Below are 20,638 nucleotides of genomic sequence, written 5' to 3' on the forward strand. Positions count from 1 at the left end.
AAAATGCTATCTAAGCACCAAATAAGCAGATGATTGCTGTCACGTTTTTGGAGGAAGTTGTGACACTGATTTCCCAAGAGGAAGAAGGGAGCATAGACACCTTCCTCTTTCTTAAGGCCTTGAGGGGGGAAAAGAGGGTCTGTATAGTTCTTCTTTCATATTTCTGCCTTGAAAACTAGAGACTTCCTAGGTTCTGCTGGAAGAAAATTTAGCGTTAAAAAACATCCATTTAACACCTTGATTAGTCAGAACTTTTCACTGCTGATGAATGTAACAGGCTTTAGCAAATAGGAAATTTATTGGTTCACTTAACCAAGAAGCCCAGGGGCAACCTTCAGGCATGGAGTTGGATCCAGGTCCTTAGAAACTAAGATTAGGAATCTGTCTCCTCCTTTTGAGTCTGTATTCCTCTGTATTGGCTTTCTTTCTTTTTTTTTTTTTTTAAGTTAGGCTCTCCTTTTTTGGAGGCAAAGTGACTGACTACTAGCAGCCTTAGGCTCCTGTTCAGCTAGTTTTACAGATCCAGAAGAAAAAAAACACCTTTCTTTCCTGCTGTTGCACCAAAGGTCTTGGGCCTGAATCTCACTGGTGCAGTTCGGACACAGCCGCTCTCTGCACCAGTCACCAATGCCTGTAAGATACTGGGCTCTGACTGGATAAGCCTGGGAGTCTTGGACCCCAGAGATGGGATTGGCTTCACGCAGGTAACATGGACTCAGAGGGGGGAAGGTGGTTCCTCAAAGGCTGCATATCAGGAGGGCTATTTCTAAGATGAGTAGAAAAGGTAGAAAAGAGTTGTAGATATTCCTCCTCTGCCTCCTTGTGAAAACAAAACAAAACAGAAATGCACAGTATCTTCTCTGTGCGTTGTACGGTTTTTGGCATAGTGGAGATGAAATGACATACAGAAGTGCCCTCTTAGGGTTTGGACTAGAGTCATGTGAATATGCAACTTTGTACACATAGTACACAGTCAAAAATGTAGTAAGTTCTATAACTTAATAAATAATAGTAGCTAACAGTAGCTAATAGCAATAATAGTAATAGCTAACATTTATTCAGTGCTTTTTAGATTCTAGGTATTAATCTAACAGTTTCACTTCTTATTTAACCTCCAGAAGAACCAGAAAGTAGCAGCTGTTATCCCACTTTATAGATGAGACAACTGAGGCACAGATAAGTTATTTAAAACTTCTCTACTTAGAAAATAAGCTTACAGTTACCAAGAGGGAGAGGAGCGGGGAGAGGGATAAATTAGGAATTTGGGATTAACATATACACATGACTAGATATGAAACAGGTAAAGAAGGACCGACTATATAGCACAGAGAACTATATTCAATATCTTTGAATAATCTATATGAAAAAATCTTGGAAAGAATATATATATATATCACTTTGCTATACACCTGAAACGAACACAACATTGTAAATCATCTATATTTGAATGGAAAAAGAAAAGCTTTCTAGGAACTTGGAGTTATACATTTTACCAACCAGAATAGTGAGATCGCCATGTAGGGGGCGCTGTTTGAAGAGGATTTAAAATTCAAGCAAGATTTCAGTGAAGAGGGAGAGGGAAATAGCCTGATTCTAGGAGAAGGAAACGGATGAAGGAATGGAGCAGAGGTGGTGCAGGAAGTGTTTAGGAAATGACAGGAAGCAACGGTTGACTTTAACTTTGGGCTTGTGCAAAAGTGAGATGAAAAAAAAAAAAATTAGGGGGAAGAATGGTGCTTTGGGGCCGGTTATAAAGCTTGGCTGCTGTTCCAAGGAGTTGGACTTGTTCTGAAGTACGTAGGATTTGTGAGTAGGGGAGTGGCCTGGATAAACAAGAAAACAGCCAGACCCCTGAGTGTTTCGAGATGGAGATGTTGGCTTTATTTCTCTGCCTGACATTCTTGAGATGTTTTGGAAGGTTTTTGCAGATGTCCCTTTGGGTGGCATTTTGGTGGCTGTAGTTCTGTAAATGATTTAGCTAAGCCTTAGTGAAGGGTCTTTTAAAAAGGAGACCATTTCTTGACATTCTGCTTTCTGTACCGGCTATTGGGGAGAGGTAAAGAGCCAGGCTCTTATAGAACACTTTCCACCCAAGACAAGCAGGTCTCTGTGTCTGTCTGTTTCACAGTAAGGCCATTCAGTACTCAGGACCAAGAAGATAACATGGTCCGCTTATTTAATGGTCTTCTATTTGCTCTTCTATTTTGTTCCGACATTAAATGGCGTTAGAATCGAGAATTAGGACTCTCTTTCTTTGCCAAAAGAAAACACAAGTGGCTTGTTGACTACAAGATTTATTCTCACAGATACTTCCAGAGTAATATAAAATCTTGGCCAGGAGTCCACGGAAAGGAGCCGGAGGCATATGCCCCAGCCTCCTTCCCTGAATGCGGGCTTGGTGCCCAGAAGGACACCATAAATCACTTATAATTTATGATGAGCCCCATCGTATGCTACACCCTGCTTGTTGGCTGGTGTCTGTCCTCTACACACTGTGACCTCCCTTCTTCAGAACATAGAGACTTTTTCAGATGAGCCATAGGACGGGGAGCGGAGGATTTTCCTTTCGGCTGGTCCAGCCAAGCAGTCCAAGGGGGAGAAGACTGAAGACTCTTGTTCTTAGAGTTTAGCCACAGGTCTCGCCTGTGCTTTCTCTAGACTGGAGGTGGGGAAAGGACAGAAAGTTAGATCTTATTAGCCTATTTTCTTTTTTAACTCAGTTTTTAATCCTTTTTTTTTTTTTCCTCTAACAAATACACTTTTTTTTTTTTTTTCTGAGTGTCAGCAACCTGCAACAACCAGGTGGTGCTGGTGGTAAAGAACCCACCTGACGATGCAGGAGACATAAGAGGCTCGGGTTCGATCCCTGGGTTGGGAAGATCTCCTGGAGAAGGAGATGGCAACACACTCCAGTATTCTTGCCTGGAGAATCCCTTGGACAGAGGAGCCTGGTGGGCTACTGTGCATAGGGTCGCAAGGAGTCTGACAGGGCTGAAGCGACTTAGCACGCGTGCATGCAACCACCTGAAAAGCCCTGATGGGAATACAGCAGTCAATGGAGGCTACACTTCTACAGAGTGGTAGGTCCCAAAATGTATCAGGACACATTCTGCGGGTTAAGGATTAAGATCAGAAAAGAAACAAGCTGTCCTCCGTCAGGTGTGCGGGGAAGGACTTCAGAAAAGGGGACCTTTGAGCAAAGACTTGAAGGAAGTGATGAGATGAGCCATGTGGGGTTTGAAAAATCTCATCCTGGTAAAGCCAGAGGCCACTAGGCCTCAGGTGAGAAGCAGCAGGGGCTAGAGCAGAGAGAGCCAGGGGAGGGAGTGGTTAGCAGAGGATCAGGTTGAGGGCAAGGCCATCCTGCCTTGGGGGGCATCGTAGAGACCATGCCAAGGAGCTGAGATATGCAGTATGAGATGGACAGAGGTCCACTGGAAGTGTCCGGAAGATCAGTCCTTTTCAAATACTTGAAAACCCAGAGCTTAAGTGTGAAGTCAGGAAAATAGGACACAGCACTTCCTTCGCTTAGAACATGAGCTGTTGTAATCAGGATTGAACTGTCAGAACTTTAATTCACCCAAGGTGGGGAGTTAAGCAGAAATCATGGTTTTGCACAAAGAGTTACTGGCCAAGATGTGGAGAAAAGGGAACCCTCTGACACTCTGTTGATGGGAATGTAAATTGGAGCAGCCACTGTGCAAAAGAGTAGGGAGGTTCCTCAAAAAACTAAAAGTAGAACTACCATATCATCAGCAATTCCATTCCTGGAAATATATCTAAAGAAAATGAAAACACTAATTTGAAAAAAATACATGCACCCCAGTGTTCACAGTAGCATTACTTATGATAGCCAAAATATGGAAACACCCAAGTGTCCATTAGCGGATGAATGGATGAGGAAGATACGGTATATATTTACAATGGACTATTACTTGGCCATAAAAAAAATAAAATCCTGCCATTTGCAGCAATATAAATGGACCTAGAGGTTATTTTACTTTGTGAAAAATGTCAAACAGAGAAAGACCAATACTATATTGTCACTTATATGTGGAATCTAAAAACTAAAATGAGTGAATGTAACAACACAGAAACAGATCACAGAAATAGAGAACACACTAGTGGTTACCAATGGGGAGAGGGAAGGGAGGAGGGCCAAGATGAGGTAGAGGATTAAAACGATCCCGTGTAAAAGCACCAAGCAGTAAGAATATGTTGTACAGCACAGGGAAATACAGCCATGATTTTGCAATAACTTTAAATGGAGTATAATCTATAAAAATATTGAGTCACTGTGTTGTACACCTGAAACTAATATAATAATATAAATCAGCTATGTAAAAAAAGGGAAAAAGAAATCATCGTTTTCCTTGGCCTTGGTGTAAAAATCACATGTGCTTTTTTAATTAGGATAAAAGTGAGTAACTGTGAGCCATTTACTCAACTGGCAACAATACTTTTCATGGAAAAGCCCAGCTATTCCATCCAGTGATCTGTGTCCTGCAAGATTCTGGGTGTGCTGCTGCTGGGAGCGAGACCCCTCCCCCCCGGTATTAGTGCTGTTGTTGCACAGACAAGTGTGAGCTTCAGAGTCAAAGAGCAACTGGTGGATACTTGGGATCAGATTCTAGGAGGCTTCCATGACACGCTTTGCTCCCAGTGGACCCAGCGTCACCTCTACTGTTTTCCATTCACAGATTACTTGCTCAGGTCTAGAGTGATGGGGAGCGTGGCCTTGATTAATGGGCTACAGTTACAGGGAGGGGTGCAATGTTGACTTATTTGTTCAGTTGCTAAGTCACATCTGACTCTGCAGCCCCATGAACTGTGGCACCCCAGGCTTCCCTGTCCTTCATTATCTCCTGAAGTTTGCTCAAGCTCATGTCTACTGGAAAAACCATAGCTCTGACTCTACAGACCTTCATCAGCAGAGTGATGGCTCTGCTTTTTAATACGCTGTCTAGGTTTGTCATAGCCTTTCTCCCTAGGAGCAGGCGTCTTTTAATTCCATGGCTGCAGTCACCATCTGCAGTGATTTTGGAGCCAAAGAAAATAAAATCTGCCACTGTTTCCATTTTTTCCCCCCATCTATCTGCCATGAAGTGATGGGACCGGATGCCATGATCTTAGTTTTTTGAATGTTAAGTTTGAATTCCTTCTTACGAGGAATAAAGTGAGAGTGATGGAGAGCTGGAGGGGACTCTGTTGTAAAGGGACCCTCTAGCCTCCAAATATCTTTAGACAGGTGAGCACATCCCAGGAATGTTCCTGAAAGGACTCTTGCTTGGTGTGGCATGTTGGACTAGAATGACCTCGCAGATTCATTCCAATGCAAAACACTTCTGGGCCCATGAAAAACTGTCTTGTGAATGTGTTCTGCAAACAGACAGACACTCTGTAAACATGAGGCACATATTTTAAAAGATGAAGAGTGAGATACTTGTTCTGGGAGCGCGGTGGTTGGAACTTGGTGCCCTGACAGCATACCTTCCATGCCTAGTCGCCTGCAGTTTGTTCTCCTTGGCCCAGGACACAGTTATCTGCATCTGTGTTAAAAATGCCCTCAGCCAAAGACCAAACAAATAACCAAAGGCATTTTCCTATCAGGACCCCTTTATGCAAGGTAGAGCAAAAGAACAACACTGTCGAGTTTGATTCTTGGCAAGAAGCCAAACTGCCGCTTCTCACTCCAGTATTTACACAGAAGAAAGAGGGTGGATTTTTAGCTGAGATTAAATTAGAATGAAAGCAACAGAAAACGTAACTCTAAAACTAAAGGATCCTCTGGGATCCATAATGAAAAGGCAGAAACAACAAGGGGATACCTTCTGGACCCTCTTGATTTTTTTAAGTTAGGTTTGAAAGCTTTTAAAGGTATCCGAAGCAGAGATTGGGCTTCCCGGGTGACTCTAGTGGTGAAAAACCCACCTGCCAATGCAGGAGACCCAAGAGACTTGGGTTCAATCCTTGGGTCGGGAAGATCCCCTGGAGGAGGACATGGCAGCCCACTCCAGTATTCTTGCTGGCTCCAAAGTCACTGCAGATGGTGACTACAGCCATGAAATTAAAAGATGCCTGCTCCTTGGGAGAATCACATGGACAGAGGAGCCTGGAGGACTATAGTCCATGGGGTCGCAAAGAGCCAGCCACGACTGAAGCACGCATGCACAGAAAGAGATTACAGAGTGGCTTTGATTAATGATCCAGGATCACCCCAGTATTTGGGCTGGATGGGCTGTCCTTTAGTGGCCATTGAATCGCATCCCTAAGTTTACAGATAATGGATCAGAGCCTTGGAACCTGAAGAGTTCCCAGCGTCACACAACTGGCTGTGGAAGTTCCGGGACTAGAATCCAGGACTTCTGGCAACCATTTTGGGTTTTAGGGCACTTAATCGAAGCAGCAAACACAGTTAGAAGCTCTGTTTCCTGAGAACCAGGGGCAGACAGCCACGATGACTGTGTTCTGTGTCAGCAGTACCCTCACTTTCCCAGGATGTGGCCTCATCACATGTCCAGTGGCACCTGCAGCCTCAAGCTTAGTGCACACAGCCGGGGGGAGGGAGAGCGTGATCAGGGCCCACCCACAAAAAGGGGGGCCTGAGACCCTGGCTGCAAGAGGTCTCAGACCCCTTGGAGCTCCAGGCAAGTGTGAATGAGTTGTACCATCCTCAGGAGACTGCAGTGGTGAGGGTCCGTCTTGCTGAACCGCTGCCTGTCTTGGCAGGGCCCCAGAGTCATTGTGGGGGGTGGCATTTGGCTTCCTGTGCTGAAGGGGGTTCTCTCCTCTTTGACAAAAAGCTTGAACCCATTGAAGCTACATTTAAGTAACAGCACTCTTTTTTACAAACAAGAGCTCCCACTACAGAACAGCTCCTGCTGGCCCCCACACCCAGTTGACTTTGTTCTGTTGAAATTGCCAAGGTTCCAGTGAGCTGTTGTTCACTTGTTTCTGGAAGGGATGGTGGAGGGTGGGGGTGGGTGAGTGAGCTAAAGGAAGGAGGGGGATTTCTTTGTGTGTCTTCATGTGAACCAATGAGATGTTCATTATCATTCTTTTCACTTTTCATTCATTCACTCATTCATTTCCTCATTTGTTTATACTGTGATTCTGCCCTGCCCCCAAAAAAGTTTGACAAAACTTAGAACAAAGAGCACATATGCCATAAATAAAATGTAAATGCAGTCAGGTCCCTAAGAAGGAGGAAACAGAATTCATCCATGAATTGCCATATGAAATCAGTGGTATATATCAAGCTTTACTCTGACTTTTCTGGCAATCAAGATACACAATTCCTAGTTATCAGAAAGGAGAAAAAAATTCCAGTTTCTTCAAAAGATGCTCAATGTAGCTCTTCTGGGGTTCATGTCATTGCTTAATACAAAGCTCTGATCCAAGGCACCCCCCCCTCCCTCCGCAGTCCCTCCCCAGTGTCCTAGCTTCAGGCCACCTGGAGCACCCCCAAAAAGCATGTTTTTAGTGTCATTACAAGCTCTGTTTGTATGTGCCAAGGATGGCATAGGGTGCTGCAGTTCATGGGGTCACAAAGAGTCGGACACAACTGAGCGACTGAACTGAACCAATGGCGTAGGGTAATGGGGTTTTGGTTGGGTCTTGAAATTATGTTGTCCAGGGTGACTTTAGGAGTTACAGATTACGAGGCCAGGAGTAGGAATTTTAGGGAGAATCAGAATCTAGTCCTGCTGTGGCTACCCACTCTCTACCAATGAAACTTTCTTTCTCCCCTAAAGAACCCTGGCTTGACCCCTTCTCTGGCCCTTTTTCGAGTGTCAAGGTGCTTTCTTGAACAGGGCATCTGGAGGAAATAGAGTGTGTTAACAGGAAATAGACCCTGTGTTAACTTGACACACCTTCTTGGCCCCTGAAAGTGGGGACCTCAGCTAGTGGTTATATGACATGTGAGGTTTAGGAACTAGCACTATAGACATAAGGTGACTACTACTGAAGTCTCATCCTGAGCTCCTAAGCTTCGTTCTGAAGTTGCGCCAGGAATTTAGATTTCTTCCTGAAGAAGAATCACCGTTGAGTTTCCTGCCCCATTACATTCTATGAAAGCATGAATTGACTCCATCCTCCCAAGACTTGGTATTTGTCAGGGATTACTCCAGAACACTCTAGAACTTGTGAGTATGGCAGGGAAAAGAATTACACAAATGTCGGACTTCTGTAATAGACGGTGTGAGAAAGAAAACACTAGCAAAGTAGTCCTTCTGTCTGGGATTCAGATGAGTTACCTGAATGTCTACTGAAAGTTTGTTTTCATGTAAGCATGCATATCCTCTGTATTCATTGTACATTCATAAAAGCCTGTGTTTTAGAATGCATTACCAAAGAAAGGAATATTTCAAAGTGAGAAGTAGCTTTGGTGCCCCATAGTTGATTTAAGATAATGTGTCTGAATTCTAGGCCAAGTACCATCATTTGGAAGAAAGCTCAGTGACTGGGCTTCAGATCGTGGGCTCAGGTCATTTGCCCATCCTGATTATGTTGATTCCATTCACGTGGTTTGCGGGGCAACTAGAAAAACTGGGGTCTGAGCCCTCAAGTGAACAGAATGAATGTACTCAATTCTACTTGGAATGTTTTTCGTAATTATTTTAAGCAATGAAGATTCTTACTTGTTCTTATTCTTTTTAAAAGTATTAGAAAGGAAGATTTCTACAAGACAAAGTAGAGAGGAGCTGATAAGAAGGGGAGTTCTTAAGGAATTGCCTGATCAAGGTGAGGAAATTAATCATACATTTAAAGTAATTTGATCCTTCATTCTCTGGTCTTTCTTTCATTTTCTTTTGAAATTTAAGATGATCATGGTCTTTGGGAGATAAAGTACGACAATCTGAGAATCTTGCTTTAATTCAGACAGCCTTTGTGGGCTGCAGGGTATCTCAGGTATTCTAAAGAAGACATTCAATGAGCTTTTTGGTGAGTGCCTCACCATATGTCATCCTAAACCTAAAGCTTAACAAAGCTTCTCTGTGGCAGGAGATACAGACAAGATACAAATGCTTACATGGTTCATGCTCTGTTCTTGAGCTTCAGTCTCTCTCTACAAGTAAACTCCATCGTTTGACTAAATGCAAAGTTTTAGCTGAAAGTTTTGACTCGTGCCTTTTGGTTTCTTAAGCCTACCAGTAAAAGAAAAAAGACATGATAAACGGACCTCTTGTCCTTTATACTCTATAATACACTCAAATGTACATTCAATAAGGCATGAATGGGCAGATTAGTCTGCTTTATGCATCACTCAAGTATTTTCCCAGCTTTGTTCTCTTTTCATTTCTTTGAATCTAACTCTGTCTCACCTTTTCACTAACAATTATTATTTCCAAGTATTTCATCCCCTACATCTAATCTTCTTCCCTTTTCCCCTTTATCTTCCCAAGGAATAATCTTGCTCGAAAAGACAAGGATTAGATAGAAACTGAGATAGGCCCTCAAAAGAAGATACCAAGATTGGTTATTTCTCCAAATAAATAATAGTGAATAATCTTCATTGCTCCCACTACTATAAAACTCATGGAAATTTTTGTTGCACCGTTGTTGGTTTACCTCATGCCTTCCTCACCTCATCCCCTGAATGCTTACTGAGGTAAAATATTATTATTGTGCTCTTATGGGCACAAATAAAGTGCTATTAATTTAGAATCAAAACAATAGTACTCCTCTTTTCCTAAAATATGTTCCTTGCAAAGAGCTTAATATCTTTTGGCATTTACTATTTGTAAATCCAAATGACATGATATTCAACATCTGAATATTCTAGAAGAAGCTAAGAGATGCTTTACTATTTTAGTCCTGCTTTAAAGAAAACAGGGAAGTCCTGAATTAAAGAATGCCATTTTTCTTGAGCCCTCAAAATTTTAGGTGTTTTACTTATTATACTTCTCTCACTCTATTTTGGACTCAGACAGTAAAGAATCTGCCTGTAATATGGGAGACCTGGGTTTGATTCCTGGGTTTGGAAGATCCCCTGGAGAAGGGAACAGCTACCCACTCCAGTATTCTGGCCTGGAGAATTCCATGGACCATACCATGGGGTTGCAAAGAGTCAGACACAACTGAGTGACTTTCACTTTCACTCCATTTTATGAATGAACTTTTAAGTATCCCCTAATTTTCTGTTAACCTTGAAGCTATTCATTTTCTGCCTAGGGCTTTTAGAAATAAAAAATGTACATCCTTAACGTTTTTGTGCTTGAAGGTGGACTTGCGGTTTCAAAGTCTTCCTCCTCTCTTATCTCCTTGGAAAAGGCAGAGAAATTACATGTCCACTGAAAACTCAAATGTTGGGCGATCATCATTACAGGATAGGCCACAGCAGTGGTGTGGTAAACCTTTATTTGGAAACCTTTTTAAAGGAAGAAAAAGAAGTGGAAAAATTTATGGCCAGAACTGTTAATGAATATTGAATATAGAGACTAAACGTCTCTTTTTTTATCCATTAAAAATTATAGCTAGAAAAGCATTTACTTTTTCTATAAACAAGTGGCTTAGGGAAATGCTTAGTATTGCTTGGTTTTTATTTTGCCTAATCTGTTAAGCTATTTGCAAGATAGATTGCAATTTCATTTACTTATTTTCCAGAAGTCTGACTCTGTTGAGTCTTTTTATTTAATGCTTGCAGACTGAACATTATAAGTTTCAAAACATAAAATAACAAACATGCTTAGGCTTTTAATCTAAGCATGGTGTAATAGGTTTAATGTTTGGGAAGTCATCAATTACTGAATTTTACTTTCTACTTTTTGCGTGGCCCTTATATAGAACTACATAAATTACCTAATACTTAGAAGTTCCTGGTGAGGCTTATTGTAAATAGACTCTTTCCCCCCGTTTCGGCCAAGGGCTGTATAAAATAGTTTTCTGTCATTTTTCCAGAAGCAATTATCTTGAGAATTTCGGCCTGTTTCCAGCCCTAGCCAGAGACTGGAAACTGCTGTTCTTGGTGACAACCTGCTCTCTTCTGCCAGTCAAGGTTCATTCTTTCCTTGATGTTCTTGACCTTGCCTTAGCTCTTAACAGTGCTTGTCAATTATGCCCTTTATTCGGTCAGCCAAATAGACTTTAAAAATACCACCAACTACGCTGGGTTTGACCTCGTCCCATTCCACCCCATACCCTCACTCCCAGCTATTATTATTCCTCTTAGATGACCTTTTTTATACCAAAATCTAACTTTAATCTAAAAATTCAGTGATTGGCCTTCTCTCCTGAGAAGTCCATGGTCTAATGCAAGTTTAGTCATCTTCTGGTTCTTACCTTTCCTTTCCCTTAGCTTTAACGTGAAGGCATGCAGATGTTTTTGTCTACATACCAGCCTCCTTTTCTTTTCTCCTGGGATGCCTTTTTTAATTAGCCACTTATCTTCTGTTCATGATTTTCTTCTTGTCTCTGTTCCTCTGTTAACTGTATCCCCAAAGAACCTGCTTACCCGAAAGAGGGAAACCCCTCAAACACTCTCATGCTTCTTATTTAACCCCTTATTTCTGTATGCTTTATCTCTTGGTTTACTTTAAGCTTAGGACTCTTGTCTGAGTTTTCTCCTTTGTTTGCATACAGATGCTCCTGTAAGACCTGGAGTGGGCATCTTACTGTAACTGGCAGCCTGGCTCAGGACTTATTTTAATTCTAAAACAATACAAAAAACTAGAAAACCTTTTCAGTACACACACCAGTTAATAATAACTTTAGTTCTCCTCTGTTTTTCTTCTTGAATTCCGTATTTATTACAAACATGGCTCATTTTCCTATTATTGCCTATACTTTAGCTTTATTTCATATTAATATCTCAGAGTAAGTATCTTTATACATTACTGACCATTTCTCTTTATCATGTGCTAATCCAGTTTCTTCTTATGCCACAATTATTTAATTTTCTCTCTAGGATTTTTGTTCTGAATTTTAAAAATCAGTTATTTAATCTCCTAAAGAATTTTTAATGTAATAATGGTTAAAATAGAATTAAATTGTCATTAACATGATTTCAGCATGTTTTTATTACCAGCGAAAGTCGTAGAAAACAAAGATAAGTTTGTATTTGAGTTACCTGAAAACTGAGGATTTTTATATAAAGAAATGGTTTTCTCTTCTGTCTGGAATTTTCCATTCTTAGATTATTTATTTTTTTGAATCCAATACCTGGACATTATATTGTGTCTCCCCTACCTCTTTTTTTTAATAGTAAATTTCTTGGGATCCAGTAATGAGAACCAAGGATCTTTTGTTTTCTTTTTGGTTTGTCATGTAGTCTTTTAAAAATTGTTACCTTAATTTTATTGACATAGTTAAGATTTACTTGTAATAACATTGCCAGTTATTATCTATTTTAGTTTTATACAAGTATTGGATTATAGGTATGTAGAAGTTACACAACTGAGGGACAATTATTTGTTCATTTTGAATATGATTGCATTATATGTATTTTACTTGTTAAAATGCCATAATTGTTTCTGTCAAAAAGGCCAGTGGATTTTATTGTTGAGCCAAAGCAATTCAATCATATTTAAAGAAAAATTAAGAGATGATCATTCTGTTCAGAATAATTGCAAAGTAAAATTAATCACACTTACCTAAAATTAGCTCTAATTATACATTTCTTCAAGTTTACTAAGTAAAAATATCATCATTAATTTTTTTCCAATAGCACAGCTTCTTAAAATTTTCCTGATATGAACTAGTGTTAAATTTTCAAGCATCACTGAATTAAGAGTTTCTGCAAAATCTCTCTTACTTTAGAAACTCCTAGGAATTTATAAACATTCATGGGTGTTAAATTAATTATTTATGATTTAGATAACATTAAATTTTAATTTCAATTGTGATTTTTAAAAAATTCCCTCAAATTGCTTTTTTCTTAACATTTTTTCGTAATGTTTTCAAATTATTATTGCCCTAACTTAAAGACTTTTTGGCCAGCAATATACAACAACTCCCTGAGTACATTTTAATATTTCCATAAATAACAAAATGAAAATACAGTTAGCCTTACTGATATCTTTCCCTGAGTAGAGTAGAGGGTATATTACTGTGTAAAGTCAGCGTGTTATGGATATAATATTCTGGAGACAGTGGTGCTTGGAAATGTTCATGTCTCCCACTAATCGTTTGTATGTGTAATTGCTATTCATGTTATTAGTATATTTGCATTCACCTTGTGTTTTTGGTGCTTGTTAAAAATGTTTATTCCATTTTTCAGATTCCTCCTTTTATCGTTCAGTTTCTGAATGACAAAGAGACTCCCAAGTGTGATTTCAACCAAAACTAAACCCAAGAAGAGAGGGACTCTCCTGCCCAGGGATATTTTATAATTAGATTAATCATTCCTGCCTTGAGATGGCATCTGGGTACCCTCTCCATAGCTACTTTCCCCCAACACTAAGAATTTCCTAGCTCTTTCATTTCAGTGAATTATTCAGTAAAACATAGTGAAAATAGTCCAGAATGTATTTGGTTTCCAGGTCTGAAACGTAAATCTGAACCCTACAGTCCTAGTACCTGGAAAACTGGGTTTTAAGAAAGCCGTCAAAGTTAGACATCTAGGTGTTTCTCTCCCCATTTTTAGATGGAGATGTAACAGTTAACTTTGAAAATTCAAACGGGCACATGATACCCGTCGGAGAGGAATCTACCCGAGAGGAAAATGTAGTAAGATCTGAAGAAGGTAATGGCTCTGTAGCTGAAAAAGCACCACCTCTGGAGGAAAAGGCAGAAGATAAGAAAGGTAAAATCAAGAGAAACCCCACAATTCTTTTACAGCTCAAAGATGAGAAGCAGGTCTTGGGCTCCACACATAGTGACCCTGAGACCAGTAGAGAGGAGTTCTGTAAATACAAGGAGAGAATGATAACTAGCAAAGAGAAATGGGATGGTTTCCTCAGGTAGATACATCCATTTTATAAGCACATCATTTAATGCTTTATTAAAGAGGGCTAATTAATGGTAAGAATCAGAAGTCGTGGCTTCTTCTATCATTAGAGATGTCTGGGAGTGTTATCCTTTCATCAGGAGTTTTTTCTCAGCATCTTCTTTAAAAAAAAAAAAAGAGCAGCAGTCTGAACATCTTTCTCTGCGGGTGACAGTTGTAGCAGCTCAGCTTGGAGGAAGAACAAAACAGGATGGCTCACTCAGCCCAGCACCACCTCTTCAGAAGTGGAAGCTTGGCTGGTAGCGTCCACACACCCAACACTGTAGTTCTGGTCCAGGCTCAGACATTTCTGGGAGACCAGGAATGGTTCCCAGTAATGCCGGGGATCTGGGTTGCTGGCATGGCCACAGCCTCTGCCCAATGATTTATCTGTGCAGTTGGAAATTTTAAAATATGCCAGAGGCAAGTATGCCATTCCCAGAAGCTTTCTTTTGAGATACCTTGGTTTCCGATGTGAAATACTGTGGTAAATTACAGAACTGCAAAATACATGTCTGTCGGGGACCCCCAGAACATTCACAGGTTCCTGGGCACTGATAGACTGCATATCCATATCACAGTTGCAGGAACCCCCAAACCTCTTATGCAAGCCTGAACTGAAATGCCCATAAAATAAGCCTTTGTTGGAACAGTCTAGATGATTTCCTGCCACATATAAATGAATTGTCAGGAAGTAGGCTAGTTTTCCATAATGTCTCCTTCTGAGTTGGATGGCAAAAATTTGTCAGACCTAATCTGAACTTTCTAGGCATTTTGAAGACTCTTAGAAACTGCTGGAAGGAAACTTCTCTTCCTCTGTTCTTGACCCAAATCCTCCAAAGACAAAGGGAATGAAAGAACATTTGTCAGATGTTATAACTTAAGATCATCTCCTCGGAAAGTCTATAATGCCCTATTATTTGCATGTGTTTTAGCCTTTCAAATTTTTAGAAGCCTCTATTAATTACCTGTTGAAAATTATTTTGCTTTATTCAGTATTAAGTATGGAGCTTTACTTTAGTCTTTCTGTTGAACAAGTCTGGTTATGCTTAAGAATACTGATTATAAGAAATTAACTAATGTTTTTAGTGATATGATTCCTGGATAATAAAAAGAAAACAGACCTGAATAGATTTTGAGAGTATTTAGGTGAAAGCATTGCAGTGATTTCTTTTTTTTTACTTTTATCTTTTTTTTTTTCAGTCCAACTGTTCTATCTCACCACACTGTTAAATTTCAAATCCATCTGTGGTTTTTCCCTGGTCCAGCCTTTTCACTTTCAAGGATCACATCCTTCATTGTGTAACAGAGCCATCTCTAGTGCTTGCCTTGCCCCTGTGGAGTATCAGTCAGTGGACTGGACAGGCTTCAAAGGACGTGTTTCCTTTATCAGCATAATAAAAAGTTGCTGACAGCTTTATGTTAATTAAACCCTCAGGCCTGGACATTCCAAGAAGATGGCAGACTTCATAGGTTCATGGATATTTGAGAGATGTTTTTGTTTTCTTATTTTTTATCTTGGACTAGTACCTTCTGTTCTTGTTGGTCAGATAAGGTCCGAGATAGCATCGTGCTTTGGCTGGTCTGTACCTGAGGAGATGAAAATGCTGGTCTTGCTACCACAGCCCTAGTAAGACAGAGGAGCCTCCCTTTCACTATATGGACAGTGTCCCCACTGAAGCCACGCTGAGTGAGGGGAAGCCACTTGCTGACACTAAAAAGAACATCAGTCCTAACCAACATCACAGAGTATCATGTTAAATAGAAAATACCTTTTAAACAAACCATTCATTGCTCTGGAAAGACAGCATTTAATTCTAAAAAAATTAAAATAGCTTAAGAGTCACTCTTAGCTCTGTTCCTCTTCTGATCTCACTTCTTATGTGAGCTTACTGCTGTGCAAATCCACCTTCCCATGTTCTCAGCTTATCCTTTATTTGGGGGTTCAGTGTTCCCCTTCCTTCTGCATTACGTCAGCTTACCCATGAGCTTCATTTCACCTGTTAATTGGTTATATTTGCAAAACTAATGCCACCTGGATGCTTGTATCTTTTTAAGACAGCATCTTGGCACTTGAATATTTGAACCATCTGCATCAAAGAGAGCAAGCAAATGGCAAATGGCCTTCACCCTGCTCTGTGGGTAGGTTCTACCTAGGACTCATGGTATTTCTGGGGCTCCCAAGAGATTCCCAAGGGCCCGATTCTGGAGCTGGAGCAGCGGGGCCTTTTCTGCCTATCGCTGGAGACTTTTCCCGTAAGCCTTCTGGGCCTCTTAGTCTCTCATTATTCCTTCTCAATAAATATATAAGAGGCAGAAAAACTGATCTGCAATCTGTTAAGTATAGCGTGGTGTTCAATATGAGAAATCTGAAAAAGTATCAGATATTATTTCTATTGAGTCATTGTAGAGGGCTTTCCATGAAGTAACAGGTCACTTGTGTGCATTTGTTCCCCACGTGAGCATGAAGATATTGGTCACAGGGGCCAGGGAAAGAGCATACTGAACATGAGCGACGACCTTGCCTCCAAGCAGATAGTGGCCTCCGTGGAGACCAGTATGCACACAGGCCACTGCAGTGAAAGATGCGAAGTGCTCTAGGAGGCCTGAGGACAGCAAGCCAGGGAACTTGCAAGGGGTATCAAATTGGATCTTAAAGGAAGATATTTCCAAACTGGGACCTGGAGGAGACCAGAAGGAAGCAGTCAGGTGAAGGAGCGAGTTGGGGGCAGAAGGGCATTCTAGGCAAGAGGAAGGCTGCCTGCAGTTCTCAGTGTTGTTAAACTTGACTCTCCACGTGGTGGAAGGAGGCCAACCTGAAGTGTAGTGGCCAGCCACTCGCCTCCAGACCATTGTGACAGGTAGTGTCCTCTTCAAGTCAGAGCGCATAGGCAGCCCTTTCTTAACCTCCTCTTGAAAACATTATACTCCTCTCTGCCATCTGTCTTTGCTTCAGATCATATGGTAATAGTAAAAAAATACCTCTTGACTTATGTTCATTATCTCCCAGATACAACAGTTTGCTCCCTACTGATGTGTGTGTTAACATCTATCAGCTGATCAGTCACTGAATAGACATAATGTTTCAAGCATCATGCTTGATGGGATATAAAATTTCAGACAAAAGGAGGTCATAATTTAGTCAGAAAAGCCTACTGTTTGCATGCGTCCGCATGCATACACACACACACACATGCACACATTAGGAGTCACCACAGAATAAATATAAACATTGGCCATATGGCAAACATACGCAGATAATTGATAGAACTTACAGAGGGAGGAGGATGGACTATGCTTCTCCAAGAGTGGCCAGAAGTTTTGTGTAGTGAGTACATTCTTGATTCCCAACTGTCGTAGAGTGAACCATCTCCTTCCCAAACCCAGTTGCTGGATAACTTTAGAATTTAAAAGCCTTTAGGCAGATCTAAAAAAGACCCCCCAGAAATATGGCATAAAGGCAGAGAATAAGAGATGTGAGGGTTAGAGCAAGAGATAATTAAGGTACCAAATGTGCAGATCAATGTTTTTGGTTCTCAGCCTGGATGGTGCTCTTATAAGGCTGGATCTCCATGCATAGTATCAAGCAGGAGGCTAAAGGTACAAAGATGTATTGAAAGAACAGTCCTCTACCCTGAAGCAAAAGACTAACAATGTGTATTTGTAAGTTTTACATTAAAATAAGATGTTTTCAGTGACTGTCACCTAATCTCTTTCTCAGCCCTGACTAACACTTGGTGGTGCACTGGTTTTCGGGTTCAGACCAGGTGGGTTAGGAGAGCCATTCCTATGTTAAAGACTCTCAGCAGCTTGGTTGAAGAGTCAAGATGTATAAACAGAAAGGCACACACACAAAGGAGCCTCTGATAAATGTTGACTGAGGAGCTCAGACTATGTGTACAGTTAAGTTCAGATGCAGGAGGGCTCCATGTGGGCCGTTGTGATGGGTGGGTTTCATGGCTGAGGAAAGGTAAAAGAAAAGTTTTATCCATTACTTACACTGCAATTTAAATCACTTGTACGGTAGTTATACATGGATTGATGGGGATGTGGAAAAGAGGGGAGGAGTCCCCACTTCACATACACTGGGGTGAGAAATGAAACGAAAGAGAGAATGAAATAAGATGCATTCCAATATTAAAATCCTTTCTTGGTCATTTAATAACAGAACAACATCTTCAGTAAAGGCTTAGTCTTGTCTTAACACTGTCTTACATTTTCTGTTGTGCTCCACTTTTAAAGCAATGCTGCTTAGCTCTTTGGACCCAAACTGCACTTTAATTTTAATTAGTCACGATGAGAAAATATAAGGATATGAAAATATGAATGAACATTCAGCATCTCCACGTTTTAAAATGACAGACTAATACTCCTCTAGTTATACAAAATCTTACACGAGGCTTCTGTTTGTAGGTGTGATTTTTTTTTTTTTAATGAATTTTAACCTTTATCTTTTCAAACTTGTTACTTGTGTTTACATGACAGAACAAGTTTGGTGGTTTCTTTTTTGTTTGGATTCTGCACCCTCCACTACCACCAGTTGTGACACTGTTTGAAAAGGTCAGCGAAAGTTAGGGTAAAACAGGAAGCTTCCCTAGTACACTGGGAGAGCTTGAGAAGATTTTAATAGCAGAAAATGGTTTATTCTGCAGCGCATTGTGCTTCCTGTACCAGATTCTAGAGAGTCTCCCTTCGCTTAGAAAATAATTGATTTTTTTGACCACAGTGAGACAGATACAGGGCACACATCCCTTTCAAGTTGATGGGGATCGTTCTCCTGGAAAGCCCCTCAGTGGAGGGTCACCTTGAGTCCAGCCATTGCCGTGCAGTCAGCCCTCACCCCGTGGCGGTGTGTGTAATGCACTGATCTGCCACTCCTCAGGCCCTTCAGTTTGGTTAAAAGTTTAGCACTCACACCCACATCATCGTCGAGCAGCCCCCCATCCAGGAGTCAGCCCCTGATGGTGGACATTTACACTCACCCTGAACCTCATCACGGTCACTTCTGCAACTCTGTTTTACCACAGGAGTGATGAGGGGCCTGGAGAACACACCCTGGTTTGGTGTTCAGCCTCGGCTCTCCTTTACCCCAACCTTCAGTCTCTCTGGTGCAGAAGCCCCGCTGGTTCCCGGGGGCTAAGCAGCCACATGTTTGTATCGCTGCCGCCCTGCGTCTTGCTCCTTCTGTCTGTACGGTGTGTGTCTGCATCGGTCTGCTTTTGTTCACTTTCTCATTTGTAGAGATCACTGAGAACCACTCTGAAACACCGGCAACTCCTGCTCCACCTCCTGCAGCTCTTCCTAAGCCTAAACCCAAACCTAAGCCCAAAAAAACACCTGTGCCTCCAAAAGGGGCCGCTGCCGGGGCCAGCCCCAAGGGTGACGAAGTGCCTCCTATTAAAAAAAACACCAAGGCGCCTGGTAAGCAGGTCCCCGTCCCACCACCCAAGCCAGCAAGCCGCAATGCAACCCGAGAGGCCGGTGAGTATGCCCTCCATGGGGCTGAGTCTAGGGTGCTTGGCTCTGGGGTGGGTTCACTGCTGCTTCTAGGAATAATAGTCTTTTTGGTGTCTGATGTCTTTGGATGTAACACCGGCGGATTCAGTTGTAACACAGAGAATGCCCTGGAGAGGCCTTTGTTGCTGTCTCTACCAAGTGGATCTGTTCACCTCATTAGGTTTGGGGTGAATAGATGTCTTTCTTCCTGAGTCTCCACTGTCCGTGCAAAACCCAGTAGAAGGATACAGAGAGTATCCTTGTATGCCTGATGAGTAGCGATGATATGATCTGACATTAGTGGCTTCTCAGGGTGGCTCTAGTAGCAAAGGACCCGCCTGCCAGTGCCGGAGACATAAGAGAGGCGGGTTTGATCCCTGGGTCGGAAAGATCCCCTCAAGGAGGGCATGGCAACCCACTCCAGTATTCTTGTCTGGAGAATCCCATGGACGGGAGCTCGGCAGGCTCCACAGGGTCAACAAAGAGTTGGACCTGACTGAAGCGACTTAGCATGCACAATCTGACATTATGGAAATATCGACTGGCCTGCCTGTTTGAGTTTATGGGTGGCTCTTTGGCTTGTGTTTTTTCTTTCAAAACATCTTAAGTTTGCACATTAAAACATGACACCTCTTTGACATATTTGCTGGATCTTAATGTCTTAAATCTTAGAGTCATCTTTCTAATGAGAAAGGGCTCACATCACCTAGTTGCCCCACCCCGCCCCCACTCTCTACTGGAGTCCCAGCTGCTCGGCAGAGTTGGACGTTACATGCTCAGTGTCCGCTTCCTGACCCCGTAAACTTCAACGTGTCACAAGAGGTGCGGTTGTAAGCTGCCGCTGCAGATCACCAGGGATGTTTGGGTGATTCCGTCACTTCATGTCATGTGTGTCCAGCTTTCCCTTCCACATCAGATGTGCTTAATGCAAAGTGGAGTCGCCATTCTAGTGAAGTGGAATGAGTTAGCCTCCCCTGTCATCCAGCTTTTAAAAGGATATTAATCCAAATATATATGCTGAGCGGCTTTTTCCCATCACATGCCTAAAAATTGTCTGTGCTAGAAGGTCTGCTGTGCCTAGCAAACCCTATTCTCCTTAAAATCAGCAGCCACTTTCTCAAAATCAGCTACCATGATATGCCTTGGTGTTGATCTTTCCCCTTGGTAATTTATACCCATGATGCTCAGGTTCAGAGAATGGCTTAGGTGACAGTG

The 20,638-nt window shown here is 41.6% G+C and overlaps 1 protein-coding gene across 10 annotated transcripts in view; it reads left to right on the forward strand.

The window, feature by feature from the left end:
• Positions 1-20,638, forward strand: part of PHACTR2 (phosphatase and actin regulator 2) — a 214,523-nt gene that overhangs the window by 140,878 nt on the left and 53,007 nt on the right. For 5 of the 10 annotated variants that reach the window (XM_061130307.1, XM_061130302.1, XM_061130303.1 and 2 more), the window contains exons 3-5: positions 8,665-8,745; positions 13,586-13,744; positions 19,169-19,408. In XM_061130307.1, the coding sequence (XP_060986290.1) occupies positions 8,665-8,745; positions 13,586-13,744; positions 19,169-19,408 (480 nt within the window). The remainder of the gene's footprint in view (positions 1-8,664; positions 8,746-13,585; positions 13,745-19,168; positions 19,409-20,638) is intronic. The other 5 variants (XM_061130309.1, XM_061130310.1, XM_061130311.1 and 2 more) reach the window with 3 other exon arrangements.

The sequence above is a fragment of the Dama dama genome, chromosome 26 (genome assembly GCF_033118175.1).
Source record: "Dama dama isolate Ldn47 chromosome 26, ASM3311817v1, whole genome shotgun sequence".
Classification (NCBI taxonomy): Eukaryota; Metazoa; Chordata; class Mammalia; order Artiodactyla; family Cervidae; genus Dama; species Dama dama.